General features: G+C 29.1%; 3 protein-coding genes across 3 annotated transcripts; all 3 read right to left on the bottom strand.

The window, feature by feature from the left end:
• Positions 1–6,282: 6,282 nt before the first annotated feature.
• Positions 6,283–7,817, bottom strand: LOC114185073 (seipin-1). Its single transcript, XM_028072572.1, has 2 exons — positions 7,231–7,817; positions 6,283–7,107 (listed from the first exon to the last, which is right to left on the bottom strand). Exons 1-2 carry the CDS (start codon positions 7,774–7,776, stop codon positions 6,448–6,450), a joined length of 1,206 nt encoding a protein of 401 aa, XP_027928373.1. The 5' UTR covers positions 7,777–7,817; the 3' UTR covers positions 6,283–6,447.
• A 1,911-nt stretch (positions 7,818–9,728) lies between these two features.
• LOC114185074 (putative 4-hydroxy-4-methyl-2-oxoglutarate aldolase 2) lies at positions 9,729–12,019 on the bottom strand. The gene is made up of 2 exons (XM_028072573.1): positions 11,822–12,019; positions 9,729–10,540 (listed from the first exon to the last, which is right to left on the bottom strand). Exon 2 carries the CDS (start codon positions 10,525–10,527, stop codon positions 10,027–10,029), a length of 501 nt encoding a protein of 166 aa, XP_027928374.1. The 5' UTR covers positions 10,528–10,540; positions 11,822–12,019; the 3' UTR covers positions 9,729–10,026.
• Positions 12,020–13,157: 1,138 nt separating this feature from the next.
• Positions 13,158–17,515, bottom strand: LOC114185005 (isopentenyl-diphosphate Delta-isomerase I). The gene is made up of 6 exons (XM_028072473.1): positions 17,166–17,515; positions 15,917–15,972; positions 14,932–15,023; positions 14,135–14,237; positions 13,899–14,036; positions 13,158–13,643 (listed from the first exon to the last, which is right to left on the bottom strand). Exons 1-6 carry the CDS (start codon positions 17,429–17,431, stop codon positions 13,390–13,392), a joined length of 909 nt encoding a protein of 302 aa, XP_027928274.1. The 5' UTR covers positions 17,432–17,515; the 3' UTR covers positions 13,158–13,389.
• Positions 17,516–27,022: the final 9,507 nt, after the last annotated feature.

Below are 27,022 nucleotides of genomic sequence, written 5' to 3'. Positions count from 1 at the left end.
TAAAATTTGAAGAGTACATCCTGTATGTCAAAGTACGAATATAAATATGATAAAAATGTTGAATTACCAATTTATCATTCAATTTTTTTTGCTTTAATAATTTTGTGTGGGCCAAATACGGGCCGGACCTAAACGGACCGGACCAGTCCACATTATCCACTCCTATGATTCATTATCCTATATCATCATGTATATATCAATTTTGTTGAAAATTTCATATACTTAAATTCACATATTATAATTTAAAATGATTTAATGTCACACAATTACACAAACATAAACTCCATATTTTTTGTGGAAATAATTAAAAAAAAAATCAAATTTGGTTGGATGGAGAGTTAGATCGGTCCTAAGGATAATGTAAGCTGTATTTGAAATTGTTATTTAGAGTTAATAACTTATTTTTTCAGTTTCACATACAAGACAATCAATTTAAGATAATCAAGAAATTATCCTATGGTTTTAAAAAGTAGTTAAAATCATTTAATTTTTTCTAGTTTTTTTTTTTCTAAAAACTGTTGATATCTAGAATAAAATATAATTGAAAACGCAAAATCAACTTAAATGAATATCCTTTAGAAATAGTCAGGTTAAAAAGGTAAAATAAATTAAAGAAACGTATGTCTTGACCACTATATACAATATTATCTTGACCAAAATCTATCTTATTCGGCTTTATGTGTCATTTGATGTATTTAATGGTTTTTTTTTATAGAAACCAACTAAATATAATATCTTTTAATTTTTAATAAATAGTTATAGGTATTTTATTTCTCTTTTTCATTGATATCAACAATAAATATATAAAAATAATTATTAATATTTAATTTTAAAAAAAGTGATTTATTTCAAAAAATTCCACACTTATAAAGCAACGAAATAATTCTAACAAAGGTAATTTATTTATAGCCAGCTCTTGGACCTATGGAATTTACAAAATTTTATTTTAGTATACTAGATTTTTTATATCAAAATATATTTTAACAAATTAAAAGAATTAATTATATAATTTAATAATATAATATATTTTGTATAACTAATATATAATATCTTATCCTTTTTAATAACAAGTAATTGTTATGTTTTCAAATTACAATCTAGTTGAAATCTTATAACTTATAATGATGCTTTCTGTGGGTACTCTTCATATAAAATGTTAAGGAAACGTATTATCGTGTGATTTTTCTTCTTTATTTTTTTTCTCCATTTTCTATTTTCCTTTTTTTTATATGTACATATTTTTTTCCCGTACTTTTCTCTACTTTTTTTCATCCTTTTCTTGAATTGATTCACTGTTTTGAAAAAAAAAATGACAAAGTATAAATTATTTTGAATTAATTAAATTTTGATTTAAAGGAATAAAATATGACTGTCTCGGTATTTACTGTTTTAAGGTTTCACCAAAATTTGAGAAAGATAATTTTTCAATTGATTTATCTTTTTGATGAGTATTTTGGGTGATTTAGTAAATGTTCCTCCAATCTTTAAAAGTTTAGCTGTGTGTTTCACCATGTCAGTTTATTATTACTTAAAAAATAAATACCTTTAAAGTAAAAAACTATTTTGAAATATAGATCAATTTGGTTTTGTGCACTGTTGAATATTGTTTGTTTTAGAATTATTGAGATTACAATTTGGAATATTTAGATTGGTTAAGTTATTAATGTATTATGTTTGGTTTAAACCTGAAATTTGGTTTGAATTATCAAGTGATAGAGATTCGATATAGTGAGGAAATTGTACATTCAAATAGTGATAAAAGTGTTAGAAGAATATTTGAAAAAAATTGATGTGTGAATATATTATTTTTTACTTTTGCATATTATGTTTATGTTTGAAATTTAAGAGTTGTCCATTCTAGAATACAGTGAGACAAAATTTAATGACTTTAAGTAAATGACTTTGATAAACGTAGTTTATAATTATTTATCTATATATTTTTCAATAAAAACTTTCACATGAGTAAAAACTGTTCTAAATAACTATTATTATATATATCGGTAAAAATGCATATGTTATGTGCATGTATTTCTATTTTTTTTAGTAAAAAGTTATTAAATTTTAAAAAAATATTAGAAAATTTTAAAAAATAATTTGTTATTATTATATAGTTTTTAATTATAAATAATTATAAGAATTGAAAAAATAGTTATTATTGAAAAGATAAAATGAGTTTGGTAATTTTTAAAATGCTTAAATTTAGATTAGGGGACATTTAAAAGGTAACATAGAAATTTAATTATTTTAGTTTAAAATTACCATTGCTTAAAGGCTAAAATAAAAATAAAGGTGTACTCAAAATAAATAAATTTTTTTATATATACTACTGCAAATACTTGCTAAAATTATAAAATTAAAAATAAATAATTTTTGTAACATTTTTTTTATTATAATAAGTTATTTTAGTTCTAAAAAATGGTTCAGTTAAGAAAATGATAAAAACAGAAAATAATTAAATTTAAAAATATCATTTAAAGGAAAAAATTAGTAAAATAATTATTTTAATTTAAAAAATTAGTTATTAAAGACAAAATTGAAAAACAAAATGTGTAGTGAACCGCTTTTGTATAATGGTATAGATTTATTATAAATAGTTATTTTAATTTTAAAAAGTTGTTAATTAAAAATCAGTCAAATAATAAATGTTTAATTTTAAAAAAGATAATTTAAAAAATAAAATTGATAAAATAATTATTTTAATTTATAAAAATTAATTATTAAAAATAAAATTAGAAAACGAAATTTGTACACAAAATAAATTCTTTATATAATAGTATCATATAAAATATATATATATATATATATATATATATTTATTGTATACATATTTATATTTTTTCTTTCTTGTATTTTATTTTGCTTTCCTAGATTTTTTTTTTCTTTTTATTTTAAAAAATCACGATTTAACGGACAGTCAGTCGTTAAATATTAAACATAAGCTCTTTAAAATTAATTTAAAAGGAGTTAAAATTGGCTTAAATAATTTTTAAAGTCACAATTTTATTACTGGTTACAACGGTCCAAATATGCATGTAAAATTTTTAAACTAATTTAAAGACAGAAAAGTCTGTGGTTACAATGATCCAAATATTGCATATAAAATTTTTAAAATTAGTTTACATACGGTTAAACTGTTTTTAATAATTTATTAAAATTGTGGTTTTGTTGACGATACAACAAGTTATTACTATTCGTAATACTAGCGTAAATATAGATGTTACCGTACTTGTACGCATTTTTACGCGTGATATTATATTAATAGGTGACAATATTATAATGTTATTAAATTAATATATAAAATATAATTATATTTATTAAATAAAGTTAAATATAAAATAGTCAATCGTTGATAAATAAATAAAAAAAGCAGAAATAGACAATTTTATAAAAATATTATAAAAATAACGATCAATTTTTAAAAATTTAATAAATTATTATATTTAAAGGGTAAAATTGGTATTTTAAAATGTTGATGCAAAAGAAGACATTTCCTTTATATACTTTAATATATTTTACAAAATTTTAAAATGAATTTAGAAATATTTAAAACTTAATTTAATAATTTTAAAAGTAACTATATTAAATCAAAATTACAATTTGTATGACATTACATTTTATGTCAGAGTTACAGAATTAAAAATAGTAACGGTTAAAACCACAGCAAATAATACATTTAATTTATGTTAAAAAACAAATTTTTACTAGTAAATTATTAACAATAAAAAGTTAAAATAATTATAATAGTGAACTAAAAACTAATTTCTTCAGATTTAACAAATTTTTACTAGTAAATTATTAACCATACAAAATTTAAAATAATTATAATAGTGAACTAAAAACCAGTTTCTTCAGATTTAACAAATTTTTACTAGTAAATATTAACAATACAAAATTTAAAATAATTATAATAGTGAGTTAAAAACTAATTGCTTCAGATTTAATCTATAACTATATATAAAGATGATTCCCTCTTTTGTGTCCACTTTTCATAATTTCAACTTTATCCTTTATAATATAATTATTTGTTAAATTTTTAAAAATTAACGGTTATTTTTAATAATTTTTATAAAACTATTTACTTATCTTTTTTTTTTCCTATTCATTAACAATTATTTTCTCATATTTTTTTCATACATTTCACTTCATTTTTTATAAATATAATTTTCTTTTGTTTATTAACTTAATTATATTACAATATCATCAACTATTCATATAGTATCATGCATATTAAAGAGAATAAAAATCAAATATGTTAATAACTTTTATTATTTTTATGTTATATAATTAAAAGAATTAGTTAAAAGATAAATTTGCAAGAAAAAAAATCGATAAAATATTAGTTAGCTGAGAAAACCATAAACATTACCAACAAATTAGAAAAAGATACAACAATTAAAATGAATATTATATTTTTTTAGCAATTTAGATATAATTATACTTTTTTAGATATGCGTGTGCAAAATTCAAACATTAACATGTTTTGTAAAAGTAAAACAAATCAAAATTTAATATTTGTTTTCTAAAAAATTTAAAGTAAAAGTTGCTTAAACAAGTGGAAAACAGTAATTAAATTTATTGTTTCAGTGTGATAATATTTTTTATATTCTTTATTGATATATTAAAGAACAATAAATTATATAAGTTGTTTTGTTATTGTTTTAAGATGTATGATTATGCTGCAATTTTATTTAACATGATTAGAGTGACTTCATTAGTATACTTGATGAATTTGATGAATAGTAAGTTTTTATAAATATTTAGGGTTGATTAAGTTTATCATCGAAGATCAATTTAAATTATTATAAAACAATATAGTTTATTGTATGTTGTTTCCTTGAAATGTTTACAAATAAGGTTTACAAATGATTGATTTTTATAAGAATATGTGTCAATTACAGTACTACAAGTTATAACTTTTCACCTAAAATAATAAAGTAAGTGGGCTTTTCCATCGAAAAGGATCTCATCAACTTTTATGGCACTAGTAATACGAATTAAAATATATTTTATTTGTTTGAATTTTAATTTAATTAATTATATTAAATAATGATATTTTTACTACTGACTATTAACATTTTTTCTTTACGATGTGTTATATTTTAAATGGTTTTGTAATATTAAAAATAGAAAAAAATTGTATTAGAAAAGATGAAAAACCATGACACCAAAAATTGTAATAAATTTTTTTTTAAAATTTAGTATTAAAAAATCATTTTACTAAAACCAAACATAGGATCCGTATAATAAAACCAAACATACGATCGTAGATACAAAAATATATAACCCTGAATGTCAGATATCTATAATGGATAAAAGATTAAAAAACAAAATAAAATACCAAATATTATTAGAAAATAAAATAAAATACTGAATATCGACTTTTGTAATATATATATATATATATATATATATATATATATATATAATACAATACCAAATATTTACTTACGTAAAACATAATAAAATACCAAATCAAATCTGAAGGTGGAATAAGTTAAATAGAAAAAAAAAAATTATCTATCGAGGGATAAAGTAAAAATTTAATTTTTTTTAGGAGGAGTGCAGGAAGAAGTCCCAACGAAAGTTAAGAAAAAAAATACCAACTTCTTTTTTTTATTTAAATATAAAAAAATCAGTTACTCTTGATTACAAGAAACAAAACCTAAAAGAATATAAGGAAATACAAAAAGGCTCATGAACTAAAAAATAAAAAGTAAATTACAATTTACAAGCAGAAAATTGACAAACAGGAAGGGAATAAAAAATTCAAATTACATTAATTTAAAATTTTCATATTTTAAGATACTTTCATGCAGTGATCAGGACAAATCCATTATATGTAAAATTATATGTAAAATAAAAGATGGTTCGTAAAGAATACATCATATAATGATTCGGACAAATCTATTGTATGTAAAATAAAATATGTAAAATAAAAGATAAATAAAAATTTCATAACCTTATAATTATTAATTAAAATTAAAAAAGACAAAATCTAAATTTTGACAGACTCCTAGCCAACTTAAAAAAATATGGAAATGATTTTTTGACAACATTTTTATTGACAAAATTATTAAATAGAATAGTTTTATACTAAAAGTTAAAAAACATAAAATAATAAAATTTTAGAATTTTGTTTGGAAGTTAAAAAATAAAATTTTAATTTTTTTTTAGAAATTACATAAGTAAAATAATAAAATTTTAGAATTGTTTGTGAAAATTTGTCAAATAGTCAAACTATCATTTATTTCCTTTTATTTCTGTCTCTCCTTACTCTATGGAAACCAGAGAATTACTAGTAGTTTTCATTCTCATTTTTCACTAAAAATAGAAAACACCATGTTCACAATTAAACATTATAAAAGTTGACAAACTTATAATCGACCATAATATAGAAAGTAAGTGAAGATGAAGTTACATCCCCTGTTTCTGAGTAAAATTAGCACTCTAACTTAAGCAAACTGATTCAGAATCTTCAACATCATCTTCCACAGACACACTTGTTACATCTTCTCTGGTAGTAGTCATGCTAATGGAGGATGCTGATGAACCAACAACACTTTCTGCAACACCACCATGTGTCACCCTACTTTTTCTCTTGCCTCTGCTTCTTCTCCATTTCCTCAACAACTCACAAACCTCATTTCCATCTTCTCCCCTTGCAATTGCAACTTCACTGGAACAGTGCTGTGGTGTCACCATAAAAAGAACTGGTCTGTAACAACATAGGAGAGTCAGAAGAAGACCAATGTAGACATACAAGGACATCCAAACGTAAAATGTCCACTTCCAATTTCGAACCAACTCTTTAGTCCAAGGTAAATTCGATCTCATCACAATTTCAGCTTCATAAAGCTCTGGAAGATTCCATGTTCCTGCTCTTGGATGCAAAGTTACTCTGATAGCATTGCTTCTTCTGTAATCTTCTTTGTGTCTCAGTATTTCGACATCGATGTTCTGAGTCTCCCCTGAGATTCCCATTACCAGAGGCACACCCATCAGAAAGCTTCTGGCCAGTCGAATCGCGGAGCTTCTGAACCGCAACATGCATGGCTGGCTAGATTTTGCTATCACATGTTCATCCACAGAAACTAGTTCTGCAGTTAACTGCAAAAATGTTTTTCCAAAATTAGTTCTTAAAGAAAGAGTATCAGACAAAAAACTAAATTTTTATTATTTTTGCATATACAGAAATTGATGATCAAGTGGCAGCAATTGAAGTTATCATACCTGAAACACGCCAAGCTCCCTGTTGAAGTCAGATTCAGGCATCAGGAGGAGAAGAGAAGCGAAAAAGGTGTGACCAACTGGAACACTGATTTGCTTTCTCCTTAGGTGACCCTTGTAGCTTGTGAATCCATTGAATAAAAACAAAGCTGTTGGGTGAGGTTGGGTGTAGTCAAAATGCAATTTTTCCTTGACGGAAACGGGTTCCTCCACCCAGAACCGAACCAGACCAACACCCACCACAGTAGCCAGAAAAAGGAGGAAGATCAGAATCATGCAGACATAGGCGACACTGAGAAAGCAGAGTCCCAGCTTCTTCAGCAAGAGTGTGCCACCGTGAGTGATTTGAGAAGGAACACGTTGCACTGCTGATTCGACACTGTGTGTGGTCTCCTCAGCTCGGTGGTAGGATTCTGAGGCCACGGCAAAAAGAGAGAAGATAGGGGAAAAGACCGAGACCAGGCCATTGTAGATCAAATCCGTTTGAAAGGATAGAAGTTTTGCCAGTGGTGTGGGCAAAAGAAACCCTTCTTCTTGGTGTTCCTCCATGGAAGATGATGGAGTGGAGTTTCATAGGGAGAGATAAACACATGCAGGTGAATTATTGTTGCATACGTGTCATCTATATGAGATGAAAGATAGTGTCGTGTCATTTTGCATGCGAAAGAAAGACACGTTACAAACTCTCACTGCATTGATCCGTTTCCGTTGGCTGAAATGAAATTTCGGCTAACCCTTCCTCAAAACATAATAAATATATCAATGTCATACGATCAGGTTTTAGCAAACTCAGTATGTGATCAAGTAGCTTCAGAGCTTCTCTAGTTTGGCCATATCCCAAATTGATTTCACATAAATTCGTAATTTGGTTTCAAATAAAGAAAAGTGATTATGGATCTTCGAATTATTTGAGTTGAAACGTTTGTGTAACTTTTATGTCGGATAAAAAAGTTATATTAAGATTTATTATCAGCTTACTTTAACAATAAAAACATCCAAACATAACCAGCATTACTTTCAAATCAAATTTTAAATGAAATTAATTTCAGTTAAAATCAATTTTAGCACCACTCCTGTCTGCATACTACATGTTTTTTTTTTCTTGCAAAATGATCTCGTAGCACACACCAGACTCCCACGTTTCACGTAAAAGTCGACTACAGCTTTTTGAAGAACCGGGTTTCAGAATTCAAACAATGAATATTTCAGTGCCATATCAGACTGGGTATAAGTAAGCTGCAAACACGCATGCCCAACCCAAAACACCAAATTCCTTGTTAACAAAACCATTCTCCCACATCTGCATGCATTCTCATATAGTATCACTTCGCACTAATCTTTCCAACTCAAGTTCAATTCCTTCAATATCCCACAACCAGCTTCAGTTTCTATTTCATTTTATCTCTGCATCCATTGACAGCCTGTCTGGTGCAATTCCACGGTTCAAACAGCTTTGAAACAATGACACCCCGGCACAAAAAGAACCCATTTTTTTGAGGAAACTACAACCATCCAAGAAAATTGATTATTGTGAGGCATTTGATCAAACACTTGGGCGAGGTGAGCCAGTTGCGCGTGATGGTGAAACCGGAGAATGTGGAGTAAAATATGAACTAGAAAAGAAGGCTGCAGAAAATAAGAGTTGAAGGTAGGTTATGGACAGACGCAGTTAATTTGGTCCGTCAACACGAATTTTTTTTTCTTTTAGTGTATCATGAAAACAAAAAGACCTTTCATCTGATACAAACGCAGGTTCATTTTGTTCGGGAGAACTTTTTAAAGGGCACTTGTCGAGACTCGCTTCAGTCTGAAACTGAGTCGACAATTAGCGTCTTTTACCTTCTTTTCTAATAAGATCGGGAAACCACTTACTGGATTTATCAATTGATCAACGAACTCTGGACCCACACACAGTGTGTGTGCGCGCGCGCTAAGAATTAGGCACATGAATTGGTAAGGAGTTTTACAGCTGTAGAAACCACAATGGATGGGGACTCTGTAAAAGGACAGAGCAGTGAATAAAAAATTGGCTCAAGCGACTCATTTTAATCCCCACAGGCCGTGATGCCCTGTCAAATTCAAATATTTAATTTGCATAGATCACGCAATGATGCAAACTTACAGAAAAGGGTCATAATTGACCATGTCCATGCCCAAGCAGTATCACGATGCCTCATACTCAACACCAAATCCACCATTCAACAAGAGAAATCCGTAGCTTAATCCTTATGTTTTACTTAATAAAGGACAAAACTTTGTATGTAAGCAAACAAACCGATGCAAAAGAGTTTTAGTATAATCAGGAATAAGATGAAAATTCAGGGGGGCAGGAGGAACATGCTTGTTAATGTCTATATCAGTTCTATATCCACATGCTGCATCTGCTATTGGAAACAAGAGACAAGGACAGACATATCCTACCAAATTCATAGCAAAAGATACCAATCTTTCATGCTTGGTCGGGTCTCCAGAGCGGAACATTATTTTACAGCGGAGTACAATAAGATCATTGGTCAAAATATGGATATGTATATACTTTTGTACTTAAATCTCTCCAAACTCGGTAACAGACAACCATTAACTTAATTTATGAGGGGAAAACAAGCTTTCGTGACAGCAATTAAAAACAGAGATAATGTTGGTATGAAATGGACAAACACTCCAACCAACTTTCATTATCAAGGGGATTTTATCGGTTATAATTTTGTAGAAGACAGGAGCTGGGTCATGAGCACAGATACCAAAAGCACTACACTAGGTCGTGCTGTCACATAAATGTAGTCCTTACATGAATTGAAATCAAACAGACAGCTCGGTTCGAGAGATCAGAATTCCATCAGTATCTGCATAGAGCCATTCCCCATCACAGATCCTTGTCCCAGCAATATTTATGGGAACATGCTTTTCCCCCATGCCTTTCTTATTGGCTTTCATGGGATGGGAAGCTAGGGCTCTCACCCCAATATCACAACCATTGATCTCATCCACATCTCTTATACATCCATTGACAATAATACCGGCCCATCCATTGTTTTGAGCTTGTACGACAGGGTTGCCACCCAATATGGCACAGCGTAAACTCCCCCCTCCATCAACAACTAGAACTCTTCCGTTGCCTTTCTCTTCAAGAAACTCACGAACTAAAACATTGTCTTCAAACACCTTCAAGGTAACTATAGGTCCAGAGAATACCTGTCGACGACCATAAATCTGAAAAATTGGCTGAAGGGCACGAAGCTCCCCACTCAAAACTAACTGTGGGTTCGCATCACACACTTCAGCGGTAGTAACCAAGGCCATTTACTTGAAAAACCTGGAAAAAGAAAATATATCATATGTGTTAGATTAGTGTATAACAAACGGAAATCAATCCTGGTTCACCGAATGAAATTGAATATTATGACAAACGGGTGTCATAGATCCGGCTCTACCCCTACTCGATTAACTTATTTTAAATTAACCATGGCAACTGCTTTTTATTGAAAAACAATGTTTATAATATAAAAAGACAGAAAAACATGTAATAACTATTTTTAAGTAATTAAAAGCATGTATCAGAATATTTTAATGTTTTTTACTAAAATTTTTAATGAGTGCTCACAAGACACTCATCAGAGCTCTACTTGCCTAAACTTCTTAATATAAACTCGTTATAATGAAAAAGGTTAAATGAATTAAGTTTCTCACCCAAGCAACAATTATATTATGCACTATTTCAAATCAGTTTTTAGAGAAACTACTTGAGAAAAATTTTACGAATTAACTTATATTTATGCTAACTTTCACTTACGAGAGAAGTTTAATTCGTTTTACCTTCGTGTTCTTCTCCTATCAGTTTTGAGTGAGAAATTAATCCAAACATGACCCAAGAAGATTTGCTCAATTAAAGTAGCAGAACAGGGAGTCCTGCTGGTGAGTGTCCTATGGTTTTTACTACTGATCAAAATGAAGATATCTTAACAATATTATTTCATAATTTGCTAATACATATTTCCTATTTGATTCCTTAACTAATATCCAAAGCAAACTAGTTTCCGAGAACAAAGACACTGGGTACCAAACCAATTTGTTCTTAATGCATAGGTACATGCATGTCTACCAGCCAAGCTTGCATTTACACATAAAGCCATCAACAATCTGTGTAATCAAGTAACTAATATGTCTGTGGAGTTCATCACAAAACTCATTCTCCGTGATTGGTATCATTCTACAATCGAAACTAAATTGGAAAATTCATAAATATAATAATCAACAGCCACACAAGACCTTAACATTAGAAATCAAACCTAGAGAGAAAATCAAAGAGTTAATAAACGAAAAAAAAAGTTAATTAGCAATAATAATCCGAAACCAAACAAACACAGCGGGATCAATGCGGTTTAGAGCTGAAGACCGTAGGGAGAATAAAAACAGAGAGTGAATCAACACTTAGACCTAAGCATCCAATTCAAAACTTCCAAAAACACGGATCAAGTAACGATTTGAATAGGTATTATAAAAAGAGAGCGAGAGAGAGCGAGAGAGAGCGAGAAAAGGATTCGAAAATCAAGAGCGATTTGCGAATAAGAATGAATCGGAAAATGAAGAGACATACCGATGGAGAAATAGATCTGAAGTTGGAAAGAGGCGAGAATGAAAACGCGGAAGGAGTTAAAAGCGTTGAGGTACGAGCGAGATATTCTTGTCTTCCCACTCACTGCAAATATATTTGATAGTTGATAGTGAGTGAAAATGAAAATCACAATATTATCAACTCAAATGCTTCTGACTTGTGAACGGATCTTAAGTCTTAACCATATTAGTAAATAAATATAAATATTTCAATTTTAATTCTACTAACTTATATATAATATAATTATTACTATCTCTTCATTGACTTTTCCTTTTCTTTATTCGTTCTATTTATGAATGAAAAAAGTTTTCTACCTTTTATATTATAAATTAATTGGAAAACCTATAAAATACAATTAAAGTTCCGCCAAATATTCTTATTTATCACACATAACATTATAATGTAAGAAAAATATCGAAACATTATAAATTACCACAAATGATTTGTCAACTTTTATAATGAATTTGACTATGTACAGAAAATATTACAATGAAAATACAAAAGTTCACGCTTGTAATATAGAAGTCAACTTGTTTATTTTTAATTAATAAAGTCGTAATGAAACAATTATTTGTGAAACAATGTTACATTTAAATAAATGGCTGAATAAAGAGGTATAAGAAAATAAAACGGGAAAAGGATAAAAAAGATGTTAAAAAAATAGTGCGTAATTATAACTCTTGTATAAAGAATTGGTTAATTCAATATCAAACGTAAACACTTCATTCAATTCAAAAAATTGGTAAGCTATTGATATTTTTGACTTATTGTCCTCGTCACGAGTCACAACCAAGTATCACAGATGAGAAAGCGTGGATTACGTCATCAATTGGCCATTATTGAAGACAAATCTAATTCACATTTTTTCATTAAAACTAATACTATATGTATTTCTTACATTCCGTCTCCAATGGATTTTGAAAAAAAAAAATCTTTATCATACTTATTAAAAAACTCTCCTATGTTGACTATTAGTCACAATAATTTTAAAGCTCATTTAAGTTAATATGTAGAAATTATTTTATATATTTTCTTTAATTTATAGATAAACCTTATGAGAAAGTTTATCTATGGAGAAGTTGAGAGTTGGTCCAACATAGCAGGTGATCAATTTTTACTGTATATTATGTGTATCACAAAGGCCACTAGTGGAAGTGCAGTGCAACTCATGCTTCGCTGTGAATGGAGAATCGCAATCTGGATCCTGTGTTTCTGTAGCACCACACGTGATCATGGGATTTTCCGATCCTCAGTTTTGGAGAGATACGATCGTTAATCATTGCAATGTTTAAAATGTAAACAAAAAAATCCACTAACAAACACCGACACCACGATAAAGTTTGATTCAAATCACTAACCATCTTAATTATTCAAATCCCAAAATACGAAATATGCAACAACAAATTCTTCTAGTTTAATGTTCTGGCTATCACTGAAAATACTGAGGTACTGCTCCGAAATTCTTTAGAAAATAGGTTTTCATTTTGACTCTTATTGGGTGGGAATACAGGTACCCTTCATTACATGATGCAGCAAGCTGCTCTCTGATTTTATGTCAATTTGTGAATGGTCTTCATGTCAATGATCTCACCGAGAGTTCCTTGCTCGAGATGGTCCCACCATTTGAATAAGAAATTGTCCACAACTAGTCTGAACCATGGGGACAGTTTCAGACCTTCTTCTCCTGCATCAGCTTTCCTCAACAGCTCCTTCAACTGGTCGCGGTTCACATACTTGATATCAGCCACTTCATCAGGATTGGGATTCACGTTAACATCCCGGACAATAAAAAGCAGATAGTCCACTGAAATCAAGGAGAGGATAAAGAAAAGTTGTCAATAATTAACATTCCTTGCACATACATAAACGCACAAATATCAGCAGATTAGGACCTATTCAGCTGGAATAAAACGTATGCCCCAAATAGCACTGAGAGAGCTATTAATGATGCATATTTAGATTTATGATTGCATTGCCTAAATTATTGTTAATTAACCCTGGTTAGTTATACAACTTAATCGGCTTGCTGAAAAAGTTGATAACAATTAAATTGGCTTACGTTCATGCTCTCCCCATTTGCCATCAGAAGGTGCCTTGTAAAGTATGCGACCCAGTGAGGTGAACTGGTCAACTGGTACATCTTCAGCAGGAATACCGAGCTCATCCAAAAGCTTCCTCTGAGCTGCATTTCTTACTCCTGGTAACACAAGATGGAAAAACGTAAATAAAAAGGAGCAATGACAGAGTAGATTTGTCTAGTCGTTTGAATGAATATAAAAGGTACATAGTGTATACCAAGGGCATTCTCTTCAATCAGCTCAGATTCACGGTACAGTGGATGGCTGCAACAGGTGTTTGTCCACACAAGAGGGAATGTTACCTTGGTTGCAGATCGTTGCTTCATCATGAAGAGCAGAGAATCTCAGTCAACACACCCAATTAAATCATGAATCTAAGACTTTAAAACACATACAACATAGAGAACTTTTCACCAAATAGTCATCCGAGAGATACAAGCATTAAGTGAACATAGATTTTGTAACAACAATAGTAATTTAAACAAGAGGCAATTAAATGTTACAATGTTGCTCACAATAAATAGTTCAATGTACAAGTCATGATGAAGGTGTTATCAAATTACAAATAAGAACAATTATAACCGGTAAAAAAATGAATGTTACTAGTGACCTTGTTTGTCACTTCAGTGAATGAATGACCTTGAAGACTTGGTATTTTATTGATTTTCCTTATGCTTAAAATTAATTGCAAAGAGTGACATTCAAGTAGTTAACAGCAAAAGGTCATTTCCCCTTCAAATATTGAGGACCACTAGGTCTATGGCCCACCTCGTGCTTTGCATGCAGATGTAAAGCTTTCTAATCAGTATGCACAAAACACTGAAACAACAATGAGAAATATAGATACAATTGATAACCAGTACATAAAAACAAATTTTATCCACAGAAACAGAGATATGATATAACAAAATGAGGTTCAAATTCTGCTTGATGCTTTTGAAATCAATAGGTTTAGTTTAAACAAGATGTAATTGCAAGCTTATGAGGCAAGAAAAACATCAATAATAAACATACCTGGAGCAGCAACTCATACTTTGAGTTGAAAAGAAATACACTAAAAGCTCTATGCAGCAAATTTTCAGCCTCAATCTTCTCCATCAAGTGACCTAATAAAAATCAATGAAGCTCAAAAGAATAAATTAACCAGATCTTTAGGCAGAGAGGAGAAGCCGAAAAACAGAAAAAGAAAACTAGATATCTAAAAAAGATGTTCAAAAATTCTCGAGGACTATTTCTTTAGGAAGACAAAATCCGTAGAAGCAGTGAAAATTTATATTCCATTTCAGTTGTCTACTGATGACGTTGATCAAAATCTACTATCAATCTATAGTGCAAAAAAAAAATTTTGCAGCTCTTTAACGCTTACCACATTGGTATTCAGTAGTTTGTTCGCATTAATGTAATAGCTTGGTTCTCTACTACATTATAAATTACTAATTTTTCCAAGTTTCTCATTAATAACCATTCATTATACGTAGGGTGCATATCATGAGAGAAGCTCATCCTAACCATGTGTGTATAATATGGTCCGGATAAGCCTCCTCACTAGAGCATGATCTCGCTTGACATGCTTCTGTATGTGTGTGCATGCCAGAGAACTGAAAACAAAATTACTGCATAGCTGTTAATTCAATCCAAAACAATAACTGATAAAACATAATCATTACAAACCAAACTAGATAGTATATTTAAGATTTAGATTTTACTCCTTTTAATCACAGGAAGACGTTTCCAAACATGGAGAACACAATATTTCTAGATGAACCGCAATATTAATATTTTTTATCTCAAATCTTCATATCAGAGAATATGTCTAGAAAATTTAATGATAGTACATCCCAGAATTTACAAACACCCAAATCAGAAAAAAAAAAGCACATTTTTCAGAAAACACAAATTATAAGTTATTGAAGTAAAAGAACATACAAAACAATTTTTTTTACACAAAGCGAGGTGAACCGTTGCAATTGAAAACTAAGAGCATCAAAAGTCCACTTACAATTGTACTTGGAATCGTGACCAACCACGCGGTCATTCTCATCCACCAAAATGCATCTGCAGATGTTCCAAACCCAAAACAATTACAAATTGGAGGCAAGACAAATAATAATAATAATAATATATCACAAACACACTCGCTTAAAAGAATTTTAAAGCCTTATTCGTTAAAAGAATGTAGACAAGACTCAAGAAAGTAAAGTCACTTCCCATTACAGAAACATCTCAGATATTCAAAAGCTCAATTGTTCAAATCTATGCTCTAAACTTCAAAAGTAGCCTATGAAATTGAGAAACAGATTCAATGGACCAAAAATCTTAAATGGACAGATTAGAAAAAACCCAGGCTATGAAATGGTGGTTCATCCTTAACCATTCATGATTCTGAATAACAGAGGCATAACCTGCAACGAAGGGATTCTAAGAACAATAGAAGAAACACCAAAGGTTAGGTTAGAATATCCTAATCACTCTGATTTAACCTAATTCATCTTCCAAATCAATAATTTAACCGGAACTGATGCACATACTTTTCCCAGCCATCAATTGCAAGACGACTATAGTGAAAGGCACACCTGAAGTGCTAAGGCCACTCATCGGGTTAGCACCTCAAGTTGAGGGTGACTCAGCTATACCTGCACGGCCATATTGATTCCATCTCATCCCCTTCTGTTTTTTTCTTATCGCGAAACTTCATTAGAGAAAGACCCTCAACAGACCCAAGGGATTGATCCAATGGAGTAAGACAAGGTCATGCATATGGCAAGTTGCAGGTTTCAGTCCTCACTCATCTCCTTGAATTCAGATGAGAAATAATAGACACCGAAGGAGTAAATCAGTCCGGTGACTGAAAAAAAAAAAAAAGTAGCCGCCGATGATTCTCTGTTGGAGACTCGTACGCACAAAAAGCTGTTGTTCGAAAATTCAACATATTAATACTTTATGTTATGCTACGATTGAGCACGTTTCAAAGTACACACCTCGCCACGTAAAACAGTAACGAAGGAGAATCATGGAAATTTCAGAAAATCGTTTCGGTCAACGTTAGCGAAACTAAAGAAATCAAAGCGCCGCAACACATACCAACAGTCCAATTACACACTAACGCCGCCCAATCAAACAAACAAAACAGTTGACCGAGAAAACCGCATTCCGTTCTCAACAACCAAATCACAGATCAATCAACCAATCAATGAATGACACAATCACAAGAAGTAGTGAAAAAACGGAATTAAAAGAGAGGAACGGACTCGTCTTCAAACATAAGGCGGCGCTGGACGGCGTCCATGCCGGCATCGGCGGTGGTGGCGGGAGTTTCACCCATGGCGGTCGTTGAGGAGAAGGAGGCGGAGAGAAGGAGAGGTGTGTGGTGTCTTCTTCTCCTCTGAGAGAAAGAGAGAGAAGAAAGAGAACGATATCCTCTGAAAATGGAAGGAGTGTGCGTAATCACACTTGCCGCAACGTTCCTTTTAAACAGGTTCTGGCTCAGAGTAAAACCGATCGATGATTGTGCCATTTTTCTGATTTTCGATTTCTTCCTTAAACGCAACGCACCAAAACACCAAATACCAAACACCAAACTTTTACTACATAATTACTTCACTTCATATATTGATACCACATATTTATAGAAATTAATAAATTCAATGGTCAAATAATTCGCATTAATCTATTCTTATTTTCTTCTTTGCAATAAAATTATTGTTGTAATAAACAACTCTTGTTATATGGTCTATCTTCTCATTTGGTTTGCTGATTCAATTTTCAGACATGAAAATAGAAATATAATTAAAATATTTCTTATTTTGCAAAACTTATTTAAGAGAATAATTTTTGTCGAGACACGTAATTCTCCAGTTGAAAAGAGAAATGTAATGGTAAGCCAATTTTGGGTTTTTTTTTAATCAGTACAATAAAATCTAATAGATAAATTGTTCTATATATTTTATTTATAAACATATAGGCGAGGTTTCTATTTTAAAATATGATTTATATTTAATGAATATTTTGTATAAAATAAAAATATCTACATTGTTGATTATAGCAACGGCGGCGTTGTAGCAATGTAACAAGGGTGAAGTCAACATCTTGAATAGACTTTGCTTAATGAAAAACATTAATATTTTATTTTTTCCGAAGCCGTTTGAAAATGGATAAACCAACCAATACCCTTCATTCAAACGACAGCGTTTTGTTTGGCAAGGATTTTTCAAATCTGATAAAAAATCAACCAAATGTTCGCATAGGAGTGGGTAACGCATTGAAACAAACAAATTTCATCTAATAGAAAATGATTGATAACGAGTTTAGAAATCAATTGATAATTATATTTAAAATGTAAAAATAATTATCATTCTCTTTTTAATCATATCTGAGATATGACACAAAACACACTCATTATTAGTCTTAGATTTATAAGTAGTTTGGTGGTGGACTTAAAAAAGACTTTAATTTATCGAATATTTTAAAGTGTTACTCAAAAAGTAAAAAATTTCAATTATAGTAATTACAAAATATTTAAATAAAAATTCAATATCTTTATTATTTATTAATGAAAATAACAAAGTAAATGCTCCATTAAAGTTATATTAAATGTGAAAAAAAAAACATTAAGATGTGTATATGATATGTAAAATGTTATATTATTAATTAATAAAAAATTATTATTGGTAAATAATTATTAAAAAAACTTACTAATTATGATTGAATGGTATTTTAAAGTTGAATTTCTTATTTTAGGTTTTAAAAATATATAAGACTGAGAAATGGTAACGATAGAGTCCGTTCCCAGGTAAGCGTGGGAAACGAGGGTGCGATAAGACTCGTGGGATACACGCTCTCTTCCCTATTTTGCAATATATAAATTGCACTCGTGGAAAATGAGGTTTTGGTTCAATTAATTATTTTTTTTTATTTAAGTGCATTTAAGTTATTTTTCAATTTCCACAATCATACATTAATATCTCTTATCAATTTTAACAAAAATCTTAAATTTAAATATTATAAATGAAATATAATAATTAAATAGAATACTCTACTTAAAATTATTTATTGCATAAAAAAAAGAAAAACTTTTGGACTATGAGCACTTACCGGAACAGTTTGGTATGTTAACCATTTTATAAGATGACATATTCATTTTTATCAAGTCAGAAGCGCACTTTCTTCCTGCACTTTCATATTTTCTACATAAATCATATGCATTTCGAATTATATAATGTATTTTGGATTGTATATTTCAAAATAGAAAATTTTGTTTTTCTCCAAAAATACAAATTTTTGTTTTTCGGATTGTAGTGTTGAAAATATATATTTTATTTTACATTTTGAAATATATAATACTTTGTATTCTGGATCTTCTATTGTAAAACATTTTAAAAGGTTTAATTACTATTTTAGTACCCTAATTTGTTGGTTTGATTCATTTTGGTCCCTTTATTATTTTTTTGTTTAATTTTGTCTTCTAATTTTTTAAACAGGTTCAATTTGGTTCATGTGGTTAAGTTGATGTTAATACCGTCGACATACATGTCATTTTGTAGAATTTTTAATTTTTTAATTTTTTTATAAAAAAAATTAAACTGTCAGGTGTCACTTTATGGTTGTGACATGTGTCAATTTGAAAGTTTTTTATTAAAAAAATATATACTGCCACGTAGCAGGTCAGAATTATGTCATATTGGTTGTATTCAATTTAGTCCCTTTATTTAAAATTTTGATTCAATATAGGCCTCATCTTTTTAAATGATTCAATTTTATCATCTCCAATTTGATACCAAATTAATGATGAGTTAAATATGTTTTTGGTCCCTTAACTTTAGAGGATTTTGGAACTAGTCAATTTCAAAACTTTTGATCAATTTAGTTCTTTATGTTTCAAAATACGTGGATTTAGTTCTTTTAATCAAAATTTGTTAAGTTTATTTGACATTTCAAGCACGTATCATAATAGTATTTGACTTAACATTAAAGCAAAAATGTTACAAATCATATAAACAACTCAAATACAATCTTGAAATGCGTAAGAAACATCAAATAAAGCTAACAAAAATTAATTAAAAGGACAAAATTCACGTATTTCGAAAGATGAATGACTGAATTAGTCTAAAGTTTCGAAATGGACTAATTTCAAAATTTACTGAAAGTTAAGAGACCAACAACATATTTAACCTATTATTAATTAAGCTTAATTACAACTTATATATTCATGTTAAAATAATTTTTTATCATTTATACATAAATCACTCCCTAAATACTCATGTTATTTTATTTCTTATATTTGTTCACTTGTAATTGTACACTTTAAATTTTGTACACATGTACAAAAAAAATACTATTTTCAATAGTTAGGTGGAGTAATTTGATCTATAAATATATTAAAAATTATTTTAACATGTATATATAAGTTGTAATTAAACTTAATTAATAATTTGGTCTCAAATTAGATAGGACAAAATTGACTCATTTAAAAAAATTGGGAAACTAAATTGAATTAAAATTGTAAATAGATGGACTACATTGAAAACAACCCTTGACACGTGACACAATTGTGACCTGTCATGTGACACTTTTTTAATTAAAAACAATAAAAATTAAAAAAATTCTCAAGTTGACACGTGGCACAACATAAACACGGCAGATTAACTTTTTGAATGAATAATTAAAAAAATTAAAACAAAATAAAAAAAATTGAACCTTTTTAAAGGATTAGAGACCAAATTAACAAAAAAAATAATAAAGAAAAAAAAATGGATCAAATAAAAAAATTATGGGATGAAAATAGTAATTAAGTCTATTTTTAATGTTTTTAATTATATTTCAAAATATTCAAAAATATTTTAAAACGATAATTTAAGAACTGGCTATCATATTCAAAATATTTTAAAATGATAATTTATTATAACCAAATTAATACTCTCACCCAATCTCAAACATTTAAATGGTATTCAAACAAAATAATTCATGCATGGAGATAAAAATTTCATATCTATATCATTTGTCATAATATTCTATTAAAAAAACATAAATAATTTATCTCAAATGTAACTCTTTGCTCTAAAGAGTAACACCCAAGTCGAGTAGAAGAACTGTAACAGAATATTTAAACATTAAGAACAAAAATAATAAAAGTTCAGTAAAGTTGAGAGAATTTATTAATTAACCTCGTCCTGATGGATCACAAATTCCAAAAAATAAAAAATAAAATAAAATAAATAATATCCAAAGCATAAAGGAACTTACTCTTATTGAAAAATTGGTGGATTGAAAATAATTCTTCCTTCTCTTACTCCTACAAGGTGTTATAAAAATCTTAAAGATATTAGGTTTAAGCAATGAGAAAAAAGGGAAGTTAAAAATAAATTCTTAAAGATATAAAAGAATTAAAAAGTGTATGAAAGTTTATAATATCACTAAATGCATTGAAAATATTATATACATATTAAGAATAAGAGTCATGTTGAGTGATGTATTGTGAATATTTTAAAAAAGTTTATATACAGATACATTTATTGTTGTTTTTGTTTAAAAAACAAACTTTAGATGGAACATAATTTGGAATGGATGGAGAAACATTTGTTTCCATTGTTTCTAAAATCTAATGTAATATTTGTATAATTTTTCGGTCATATTGTCATTTACACTTAGCATTTTTGAATTTTGTTCAAATGATCAAAACTTTTAAAAACGTTTTTTTTTTCCTACTGAAATGTTTTTATGGTGGAAAATGTAGGTAAAGGGAATAATTAACTTTAACTTATGTTAACTCAATTGATTTGGAATCTTAGTGTGGAATTAAATTTAAGTTAAATGATCAAATGTTTTAAAAAGGTAAGTCCAGAGATTAAGAGAATTCGTAAACTTAGTTTATCTAAGTCGACGTTTAGTATGAAGTTGAATTTTTTAAAATAAGTGATGAGGATGCATAAAGTTAGACCTTTGAGTTGTTGAGTAGCTTAAATTACAAATTAGTATGGTTATATGATATGATTTGAGAACATGAAAACGTATGAATTGTCAACTTTTAGCAATAAAATTGTATTTTTGTTTATTTTTATATGCTTTAATTATTTTGGATTACGATACCTTTATGTTATTCTTGTATTTAAAGTAGTAATTTTAATACGGTGACAGGAGTGTTTTAATTCAGGGTTAAATATGTTTTTGGTCTCTTAACTTTCAGTGAATTTTGGAATTAGTCCATTTTGAAACTTTGAACCAATTTAGTCATTCATCTTTTGAAATACGTGGATTTAGTCATTTTAATCAAATTTTGTTAAGTTTATTTGACATTTTAAGTGCATTTCACAATAGTATTTGACTTAACATTAAAGCAAAAATATGTCAAACAGTATAAACAACTCAAATACAATCCTAAAATGCGTACGAAACATCAAATAAACCTAACAAAATTTGATTAAAATGATTAAATCCACGTATTCCGGAAGATGAAGGACTAAATTGGTCAAAAGTTTTAAAATGGACTAATTCCAAAATTCACTGAAAGTTAAGGGACCAAAAACATATTTAACCCTTTAATTTAATTTAATAATGTATTGTTAACTGATGTTTTAAATTTTTTAAGGATGAACTGGGAAAACTCTCCAAAATTACTTTATTAATAGAAAAATAAAATAAATACAAAGAAATATAAAGATAACTTTCTTATGTCGTTTGATTCTGAGTACATCTACACTTTTCAAAACAATAATTTAACACAAACTTCACAAATCTTTTATTACAAGAGAAATCAAATACAATCTTCAAGTGTCTTTAACTCGGGATAAGAAACATCATGAACTTATAGTCTTTTATATAGTCACTAACACAGATCCCCTAAGTTATCATAGGCGATGTAGGACTTTTCAATACATGTTATTTTCATCAATCCAAAATTCTACACCCTGATTAAAATAAACACATCTTCATTGTCTATACCAGCCATCATACTCCACCATGTATCACTTAGAATCGAATCGTCCCGAGAATTTTCACTTGGAATTAAACTATCCCAAGAATTTCTACTAGTAATCAAACAATCCCAAGAATTTTCACTCAGAATTAAACTATCCCAAGAATTTCCACTTGAAATTAAACCATTCGAAGAATTTTCACTTGGAATCATACCATCCAAAAATTTCCACATGGAATCAAACCATTCCAAGAATTTCCACTTGGAATTAAACCATCCCCATAATTTCCTCTTGGAATCAAACCATCCTAAGAATTTTCATGCACTCTATATCAATGTTAACCAATATTCGTGTATCACAACACACCTTGCATAAGTATTATCCAATGATCGCTCATAAACACCATACACACTTCGGTGAAACTATGCCGCAACCCACGACGCAAAACCATCAAACATTGTGACGTAACACCGATTGACGTAGCACCACCATGGAACCACGACATCCCGTCGCCAACAAAGCACCGCGCGAAACTCTACCACTAGACATCTTCCACCATGCGAAAATCGAAACACCTCCGCAGATCCAGGAGCATCTCACCACACACGAACTCCACTGTAGATCTCGCACGACTCATAGTCCTTGCACCTCCACGAACCCAACTGCAGATTTCCCGCGTCAACACAATGCTGACAATGATCCTTCTATCAAATTTCTTGTTGCAACTTCAACAACACAAGGATGATTCTCTAACAAGGAATTAATTTTTTCTGATGTGGACGATCAGACTAAGCTGCAACTATAGAGCATACTAAGAAAAAATCCTACCGAACCATATCTCTTGATACCACTATTGGAAAACCCCCTGAGAATCACTTGATTTAATAGAGAAATAAAATAAACACAAGGAAACACATAGACAACTCTCCCGTGCGTTTTGACCCCGAGTACACCTACACTCTCCAAAGCAATAATTTAACCCACACATCACCATGCTCTTATTACACGAGTACAAAAAATAAGAATAAGAAGAATCAAATACAAGCATAAAGTGTCTTTGACTCTGGGGAAGGAACATCATGGACTTAGAGCCCTTTATATAGTCACTAACACTCACCCCTAGGTTATCTCAAGCGATGTGGAACTTTTCAAGACATGTTATTTTCATTAGTTCAACACTTTTTGTTGTTGTGAGTTACACAATTGTCTTGTGGCGAAGGCTAAATGGACAAAGTCACAATCCTATAATGAGATTCCTAGTTGGACAATTGTTGAGGGAGAAATTGTTGTAGGTGCCATCAATTGTCTTATGGCAGAGGCCAAGTGGGTCGGGTCACAATCGTAGCGCTTAGGCTTGTGTTACACTCTTAAGTAAAAAGAGTTGCGCCCTGACTAATGACTGTAATTTTTTGCCCAGTGGTAAGCACTCGGTCCTAACAATTGGTATCAGAGATCAGGTCACGAGTTTGATTCTTGATGGGCAGTTGTTAATGGAGAGATTGTTGCGAGTTGCACAATTGTCACGTGGCGAAGGTCAAGTTGGCCAAGTTACAATCCAAGAGTGAGATTCCAACTAGGACAATTGTTGAGGGGAAGATTGTTGCAATTGTTGAGGGGGAGATTGTTTCATGTGCCATCAATTTTCCCGTTGTAGAGGCCAAGTGAGCCGGGTCACAATCGAATCAAGGGATTTGAGCTTGTGTTACACTATTAAATAAAAAAAAAGTTGCCTTGACTAATGGTTATAGCTTTTGGCCTAGTGGTAAATGCTCAACCCTAACAGAATGTTTCAACTGATAAATAAGTTGAGGTGTTTTTGTATCTCTTGTTTTTTCAAATACTTCTTACTTAATAAAAATACTATTATTCAAGTGAAAATAAGACATAGATAATATGCTTTTCACAATGATATATTCTCTCTTAAATGATAATATTCTCGCTCAAATCAGATATTATTGTTTAAGTGAGTGATTGTTGTTCAAGTGACAAAATTTCATTCATGTAGAAATAATGTAGAGACCAAATCTTGTATCTCGCGATAGTAAGATTGGATTGTGTTGCATAACTGACTTTTGCATGATGAAATTAGTATGTTTAAAGTTGAAAACTATTATGTATATGTGTACAAGTAGATTACAGTGTCTAAAAAGAGGTTATTTGATTAATGATATGAGATATTGTGTGTTTTATGAATAATAACAAGCTTTTAATCATTTAGTGTTATTCATGATAAGTTATATATGAATCACTAAGTGTGACTGGTGATATGTTATACATGGAATATGAGTGGTAGTAGTGTGATCTTATGTATGTGCCAATAGTTATAGAGCAAATAATATTGAGATGTGTTGACAGTTATAAATAAATTAGATGACCAAATTATAGTGTGTAAGTAGGTGCAAACCTCACCTTGCAAACTAATCTTGCAAGGTTGAGTTAGACTTAAAGTCAATTCTTAACATGACATGACAGTCACAAGTTAGAGCCTATCTTGACGAAGTTTCTTGCTTATTTGTTTATTATTCTATCTCTTATCGACACAGGGATGTGCTAGAAGTCTCACATCAACTAAATACAAAATCAATTTACAATATATAAATACATGCAAATCTTATCTTACAATTCCGTTTTTTTAAATGCAAACCTTATCGTGTGGTAAAATGAGTGTCAACCAAAATTTTATACCCTAAGTTAAGAACTTGAAATGATTATTGATGATTGTGAAAATCATTTTATTCTGAATATGATAAATTGTTATAAATAGAAAATTATTAATATATATTTTATTTTTATATTCAAATTTAATCATAATACTTAATTTTTTTATTAATAAGATTTATAATGACCTATTGTTGTAATTATTAGTAAGTGTATCTATGATATTAATTCTCTTTCTATTAATATTTGTAATAATGTTTTTGACAATATATATATATATATATATATATATATATATATATATTTACACAAATTTTATCCAAGCATTAATTTTAAAAGGATATAAACTTTGAGATGAACATAGATGCACTTGTTTAAAAAACTCAACAAGATAAACATTACAAAAGAAAAAAACAGTATTAAAAAATGTTATGAACTTTTACATTGTTTTTATGATGCACACAATGGATTCCTAAACAAAGTGGTTAATGAATAAGAGTGACCGGGTTTTCGCATACCAATAAGAAAAATAAATAAATAACCTTGTTAACATGACTTGCTGGTTAAAAAAATATTAATAACTTTTTGAAGAAAAAAGTTTACTTATGTATTTTTAATTTGTATAAAAGAATGCAAAAACTTGACATACAAATTAGTCCCAACTAAAAACAAACGCAACATGATACAAACGATTATTACATGATTAACAACAATATACATAACTATATATGTAATTGTTTTTATATATTTGTAACAGTTTTTATGAACAGTAATTACAATTTTAAGTAAAGGTTTTGCTTAAATAAAGAATATATAATTTTGTATAATTTAGTAACAGAGATTAAAATATATTTTTTAAGAAGATTACCTGTAATATTAAAAAAAACATTTTCTATTTTAAAAATCATTTAGATTTCTTCTTATCGTTATTTGATTTGCAATATAGTATGTACCAGTATTACATCATTTTGTAGTTTATGTTACATTTAATATATTGCATTTTAATCTTATTTTATTATTTTTATAAATTACTTTTTCATATCTAATCATCAAAAGAATCCTTATAGTTTAAATGTAATCATTGGATGAATTATGTGATTTCTATGTATTCTAAAAGTCATATAAAATTTATCCAAATTCACTCTAGAAAACTCACAATATTATATCTTTTTTAATATAAGAAAACTTATGGTAAATAAAAGAAATCTCAATCAAATACCGTCAAATTAAGAATCAAATTAAACAATCTTAATAGAATATGAAAATACTTATTTCTATATTAAAAAATACAATAAAAGACCACTAATTTTTTTTTATAAAATAGCTATTTTATATAGCATGAATTGGAAAATCATGAACTCAGGATTTTTAAGTAATTATCTGAACGTTCTTAAATATCTGTTTATTTAAGATTATTGATATTTATCTTCGACCTAACAGTTTAAGATGCTAATCACTAAAATCAACGTCAATATGAATATTAATATAATTTGTTCAAAAATAAATATCGATTAACTAATTAATTAATGAATAATATA

The sequence above is a fragment of the Vigna unguiculata genome, chromosome 5, assembly GCF_004118075.2.
Source record: "Vigna unguiculata cultivar IT97K-499-35 chromosome 5, ASM411807v1, whole genome shotgun sequence".
Taxonomy (NCBI): Eukaryota; Viridiplantae; Streptophyta; class Magnoliopsida; order Fabales; family Fabaceae; genus Vigna; species Vigna unguiculata.
This window is presented reverse-complemented; position numbering and strand designations above follow the sequence as displayed.

Coding starts and splice junctions, on each gene's coding strand:
- LOC114185005 (XM_028072473.1), bottom strand. CDS start 17,431: ATGGCACAATCATCGATCGGTTTTACTCTGAGCCAGAACCTGTTTAAA. Junction 15,024..15,916: donor TCACGATTCCAAGTACAATT/GTAAGTGGACTT, acceptor GATTTTTATTAG/GTCACTTGATGGAGAAGATT. Junction 13,644..13,898: donor CAAATGGGGAGAGCATGAAC/GTAAGCCAATTT, acceptor CCTTGATTTCAG/TGGACTATCTGCTTTTTATT.
- LOC114185074 (XM_028072573.1), bottom strand. CDS start 10,527: ATGGCCTTGGTTACTACCGCTGAAGTGTGTGATGCGAACCCACAGTTA.
- LOC114185073 (XM_028072572.1), bottom strand. CDS start 7,776: ATGGAGGAACACCAAGAAGAAGGGTTTCTTTTGCCCACACCACTGGCA. Junction 7,108..7,230: donor GGGAGCTTGGCGTGTTTCAG/GTATGATAACTT, acceptor ACATTTTTGCAG/TTAACTGCAGAACTAGTTTC.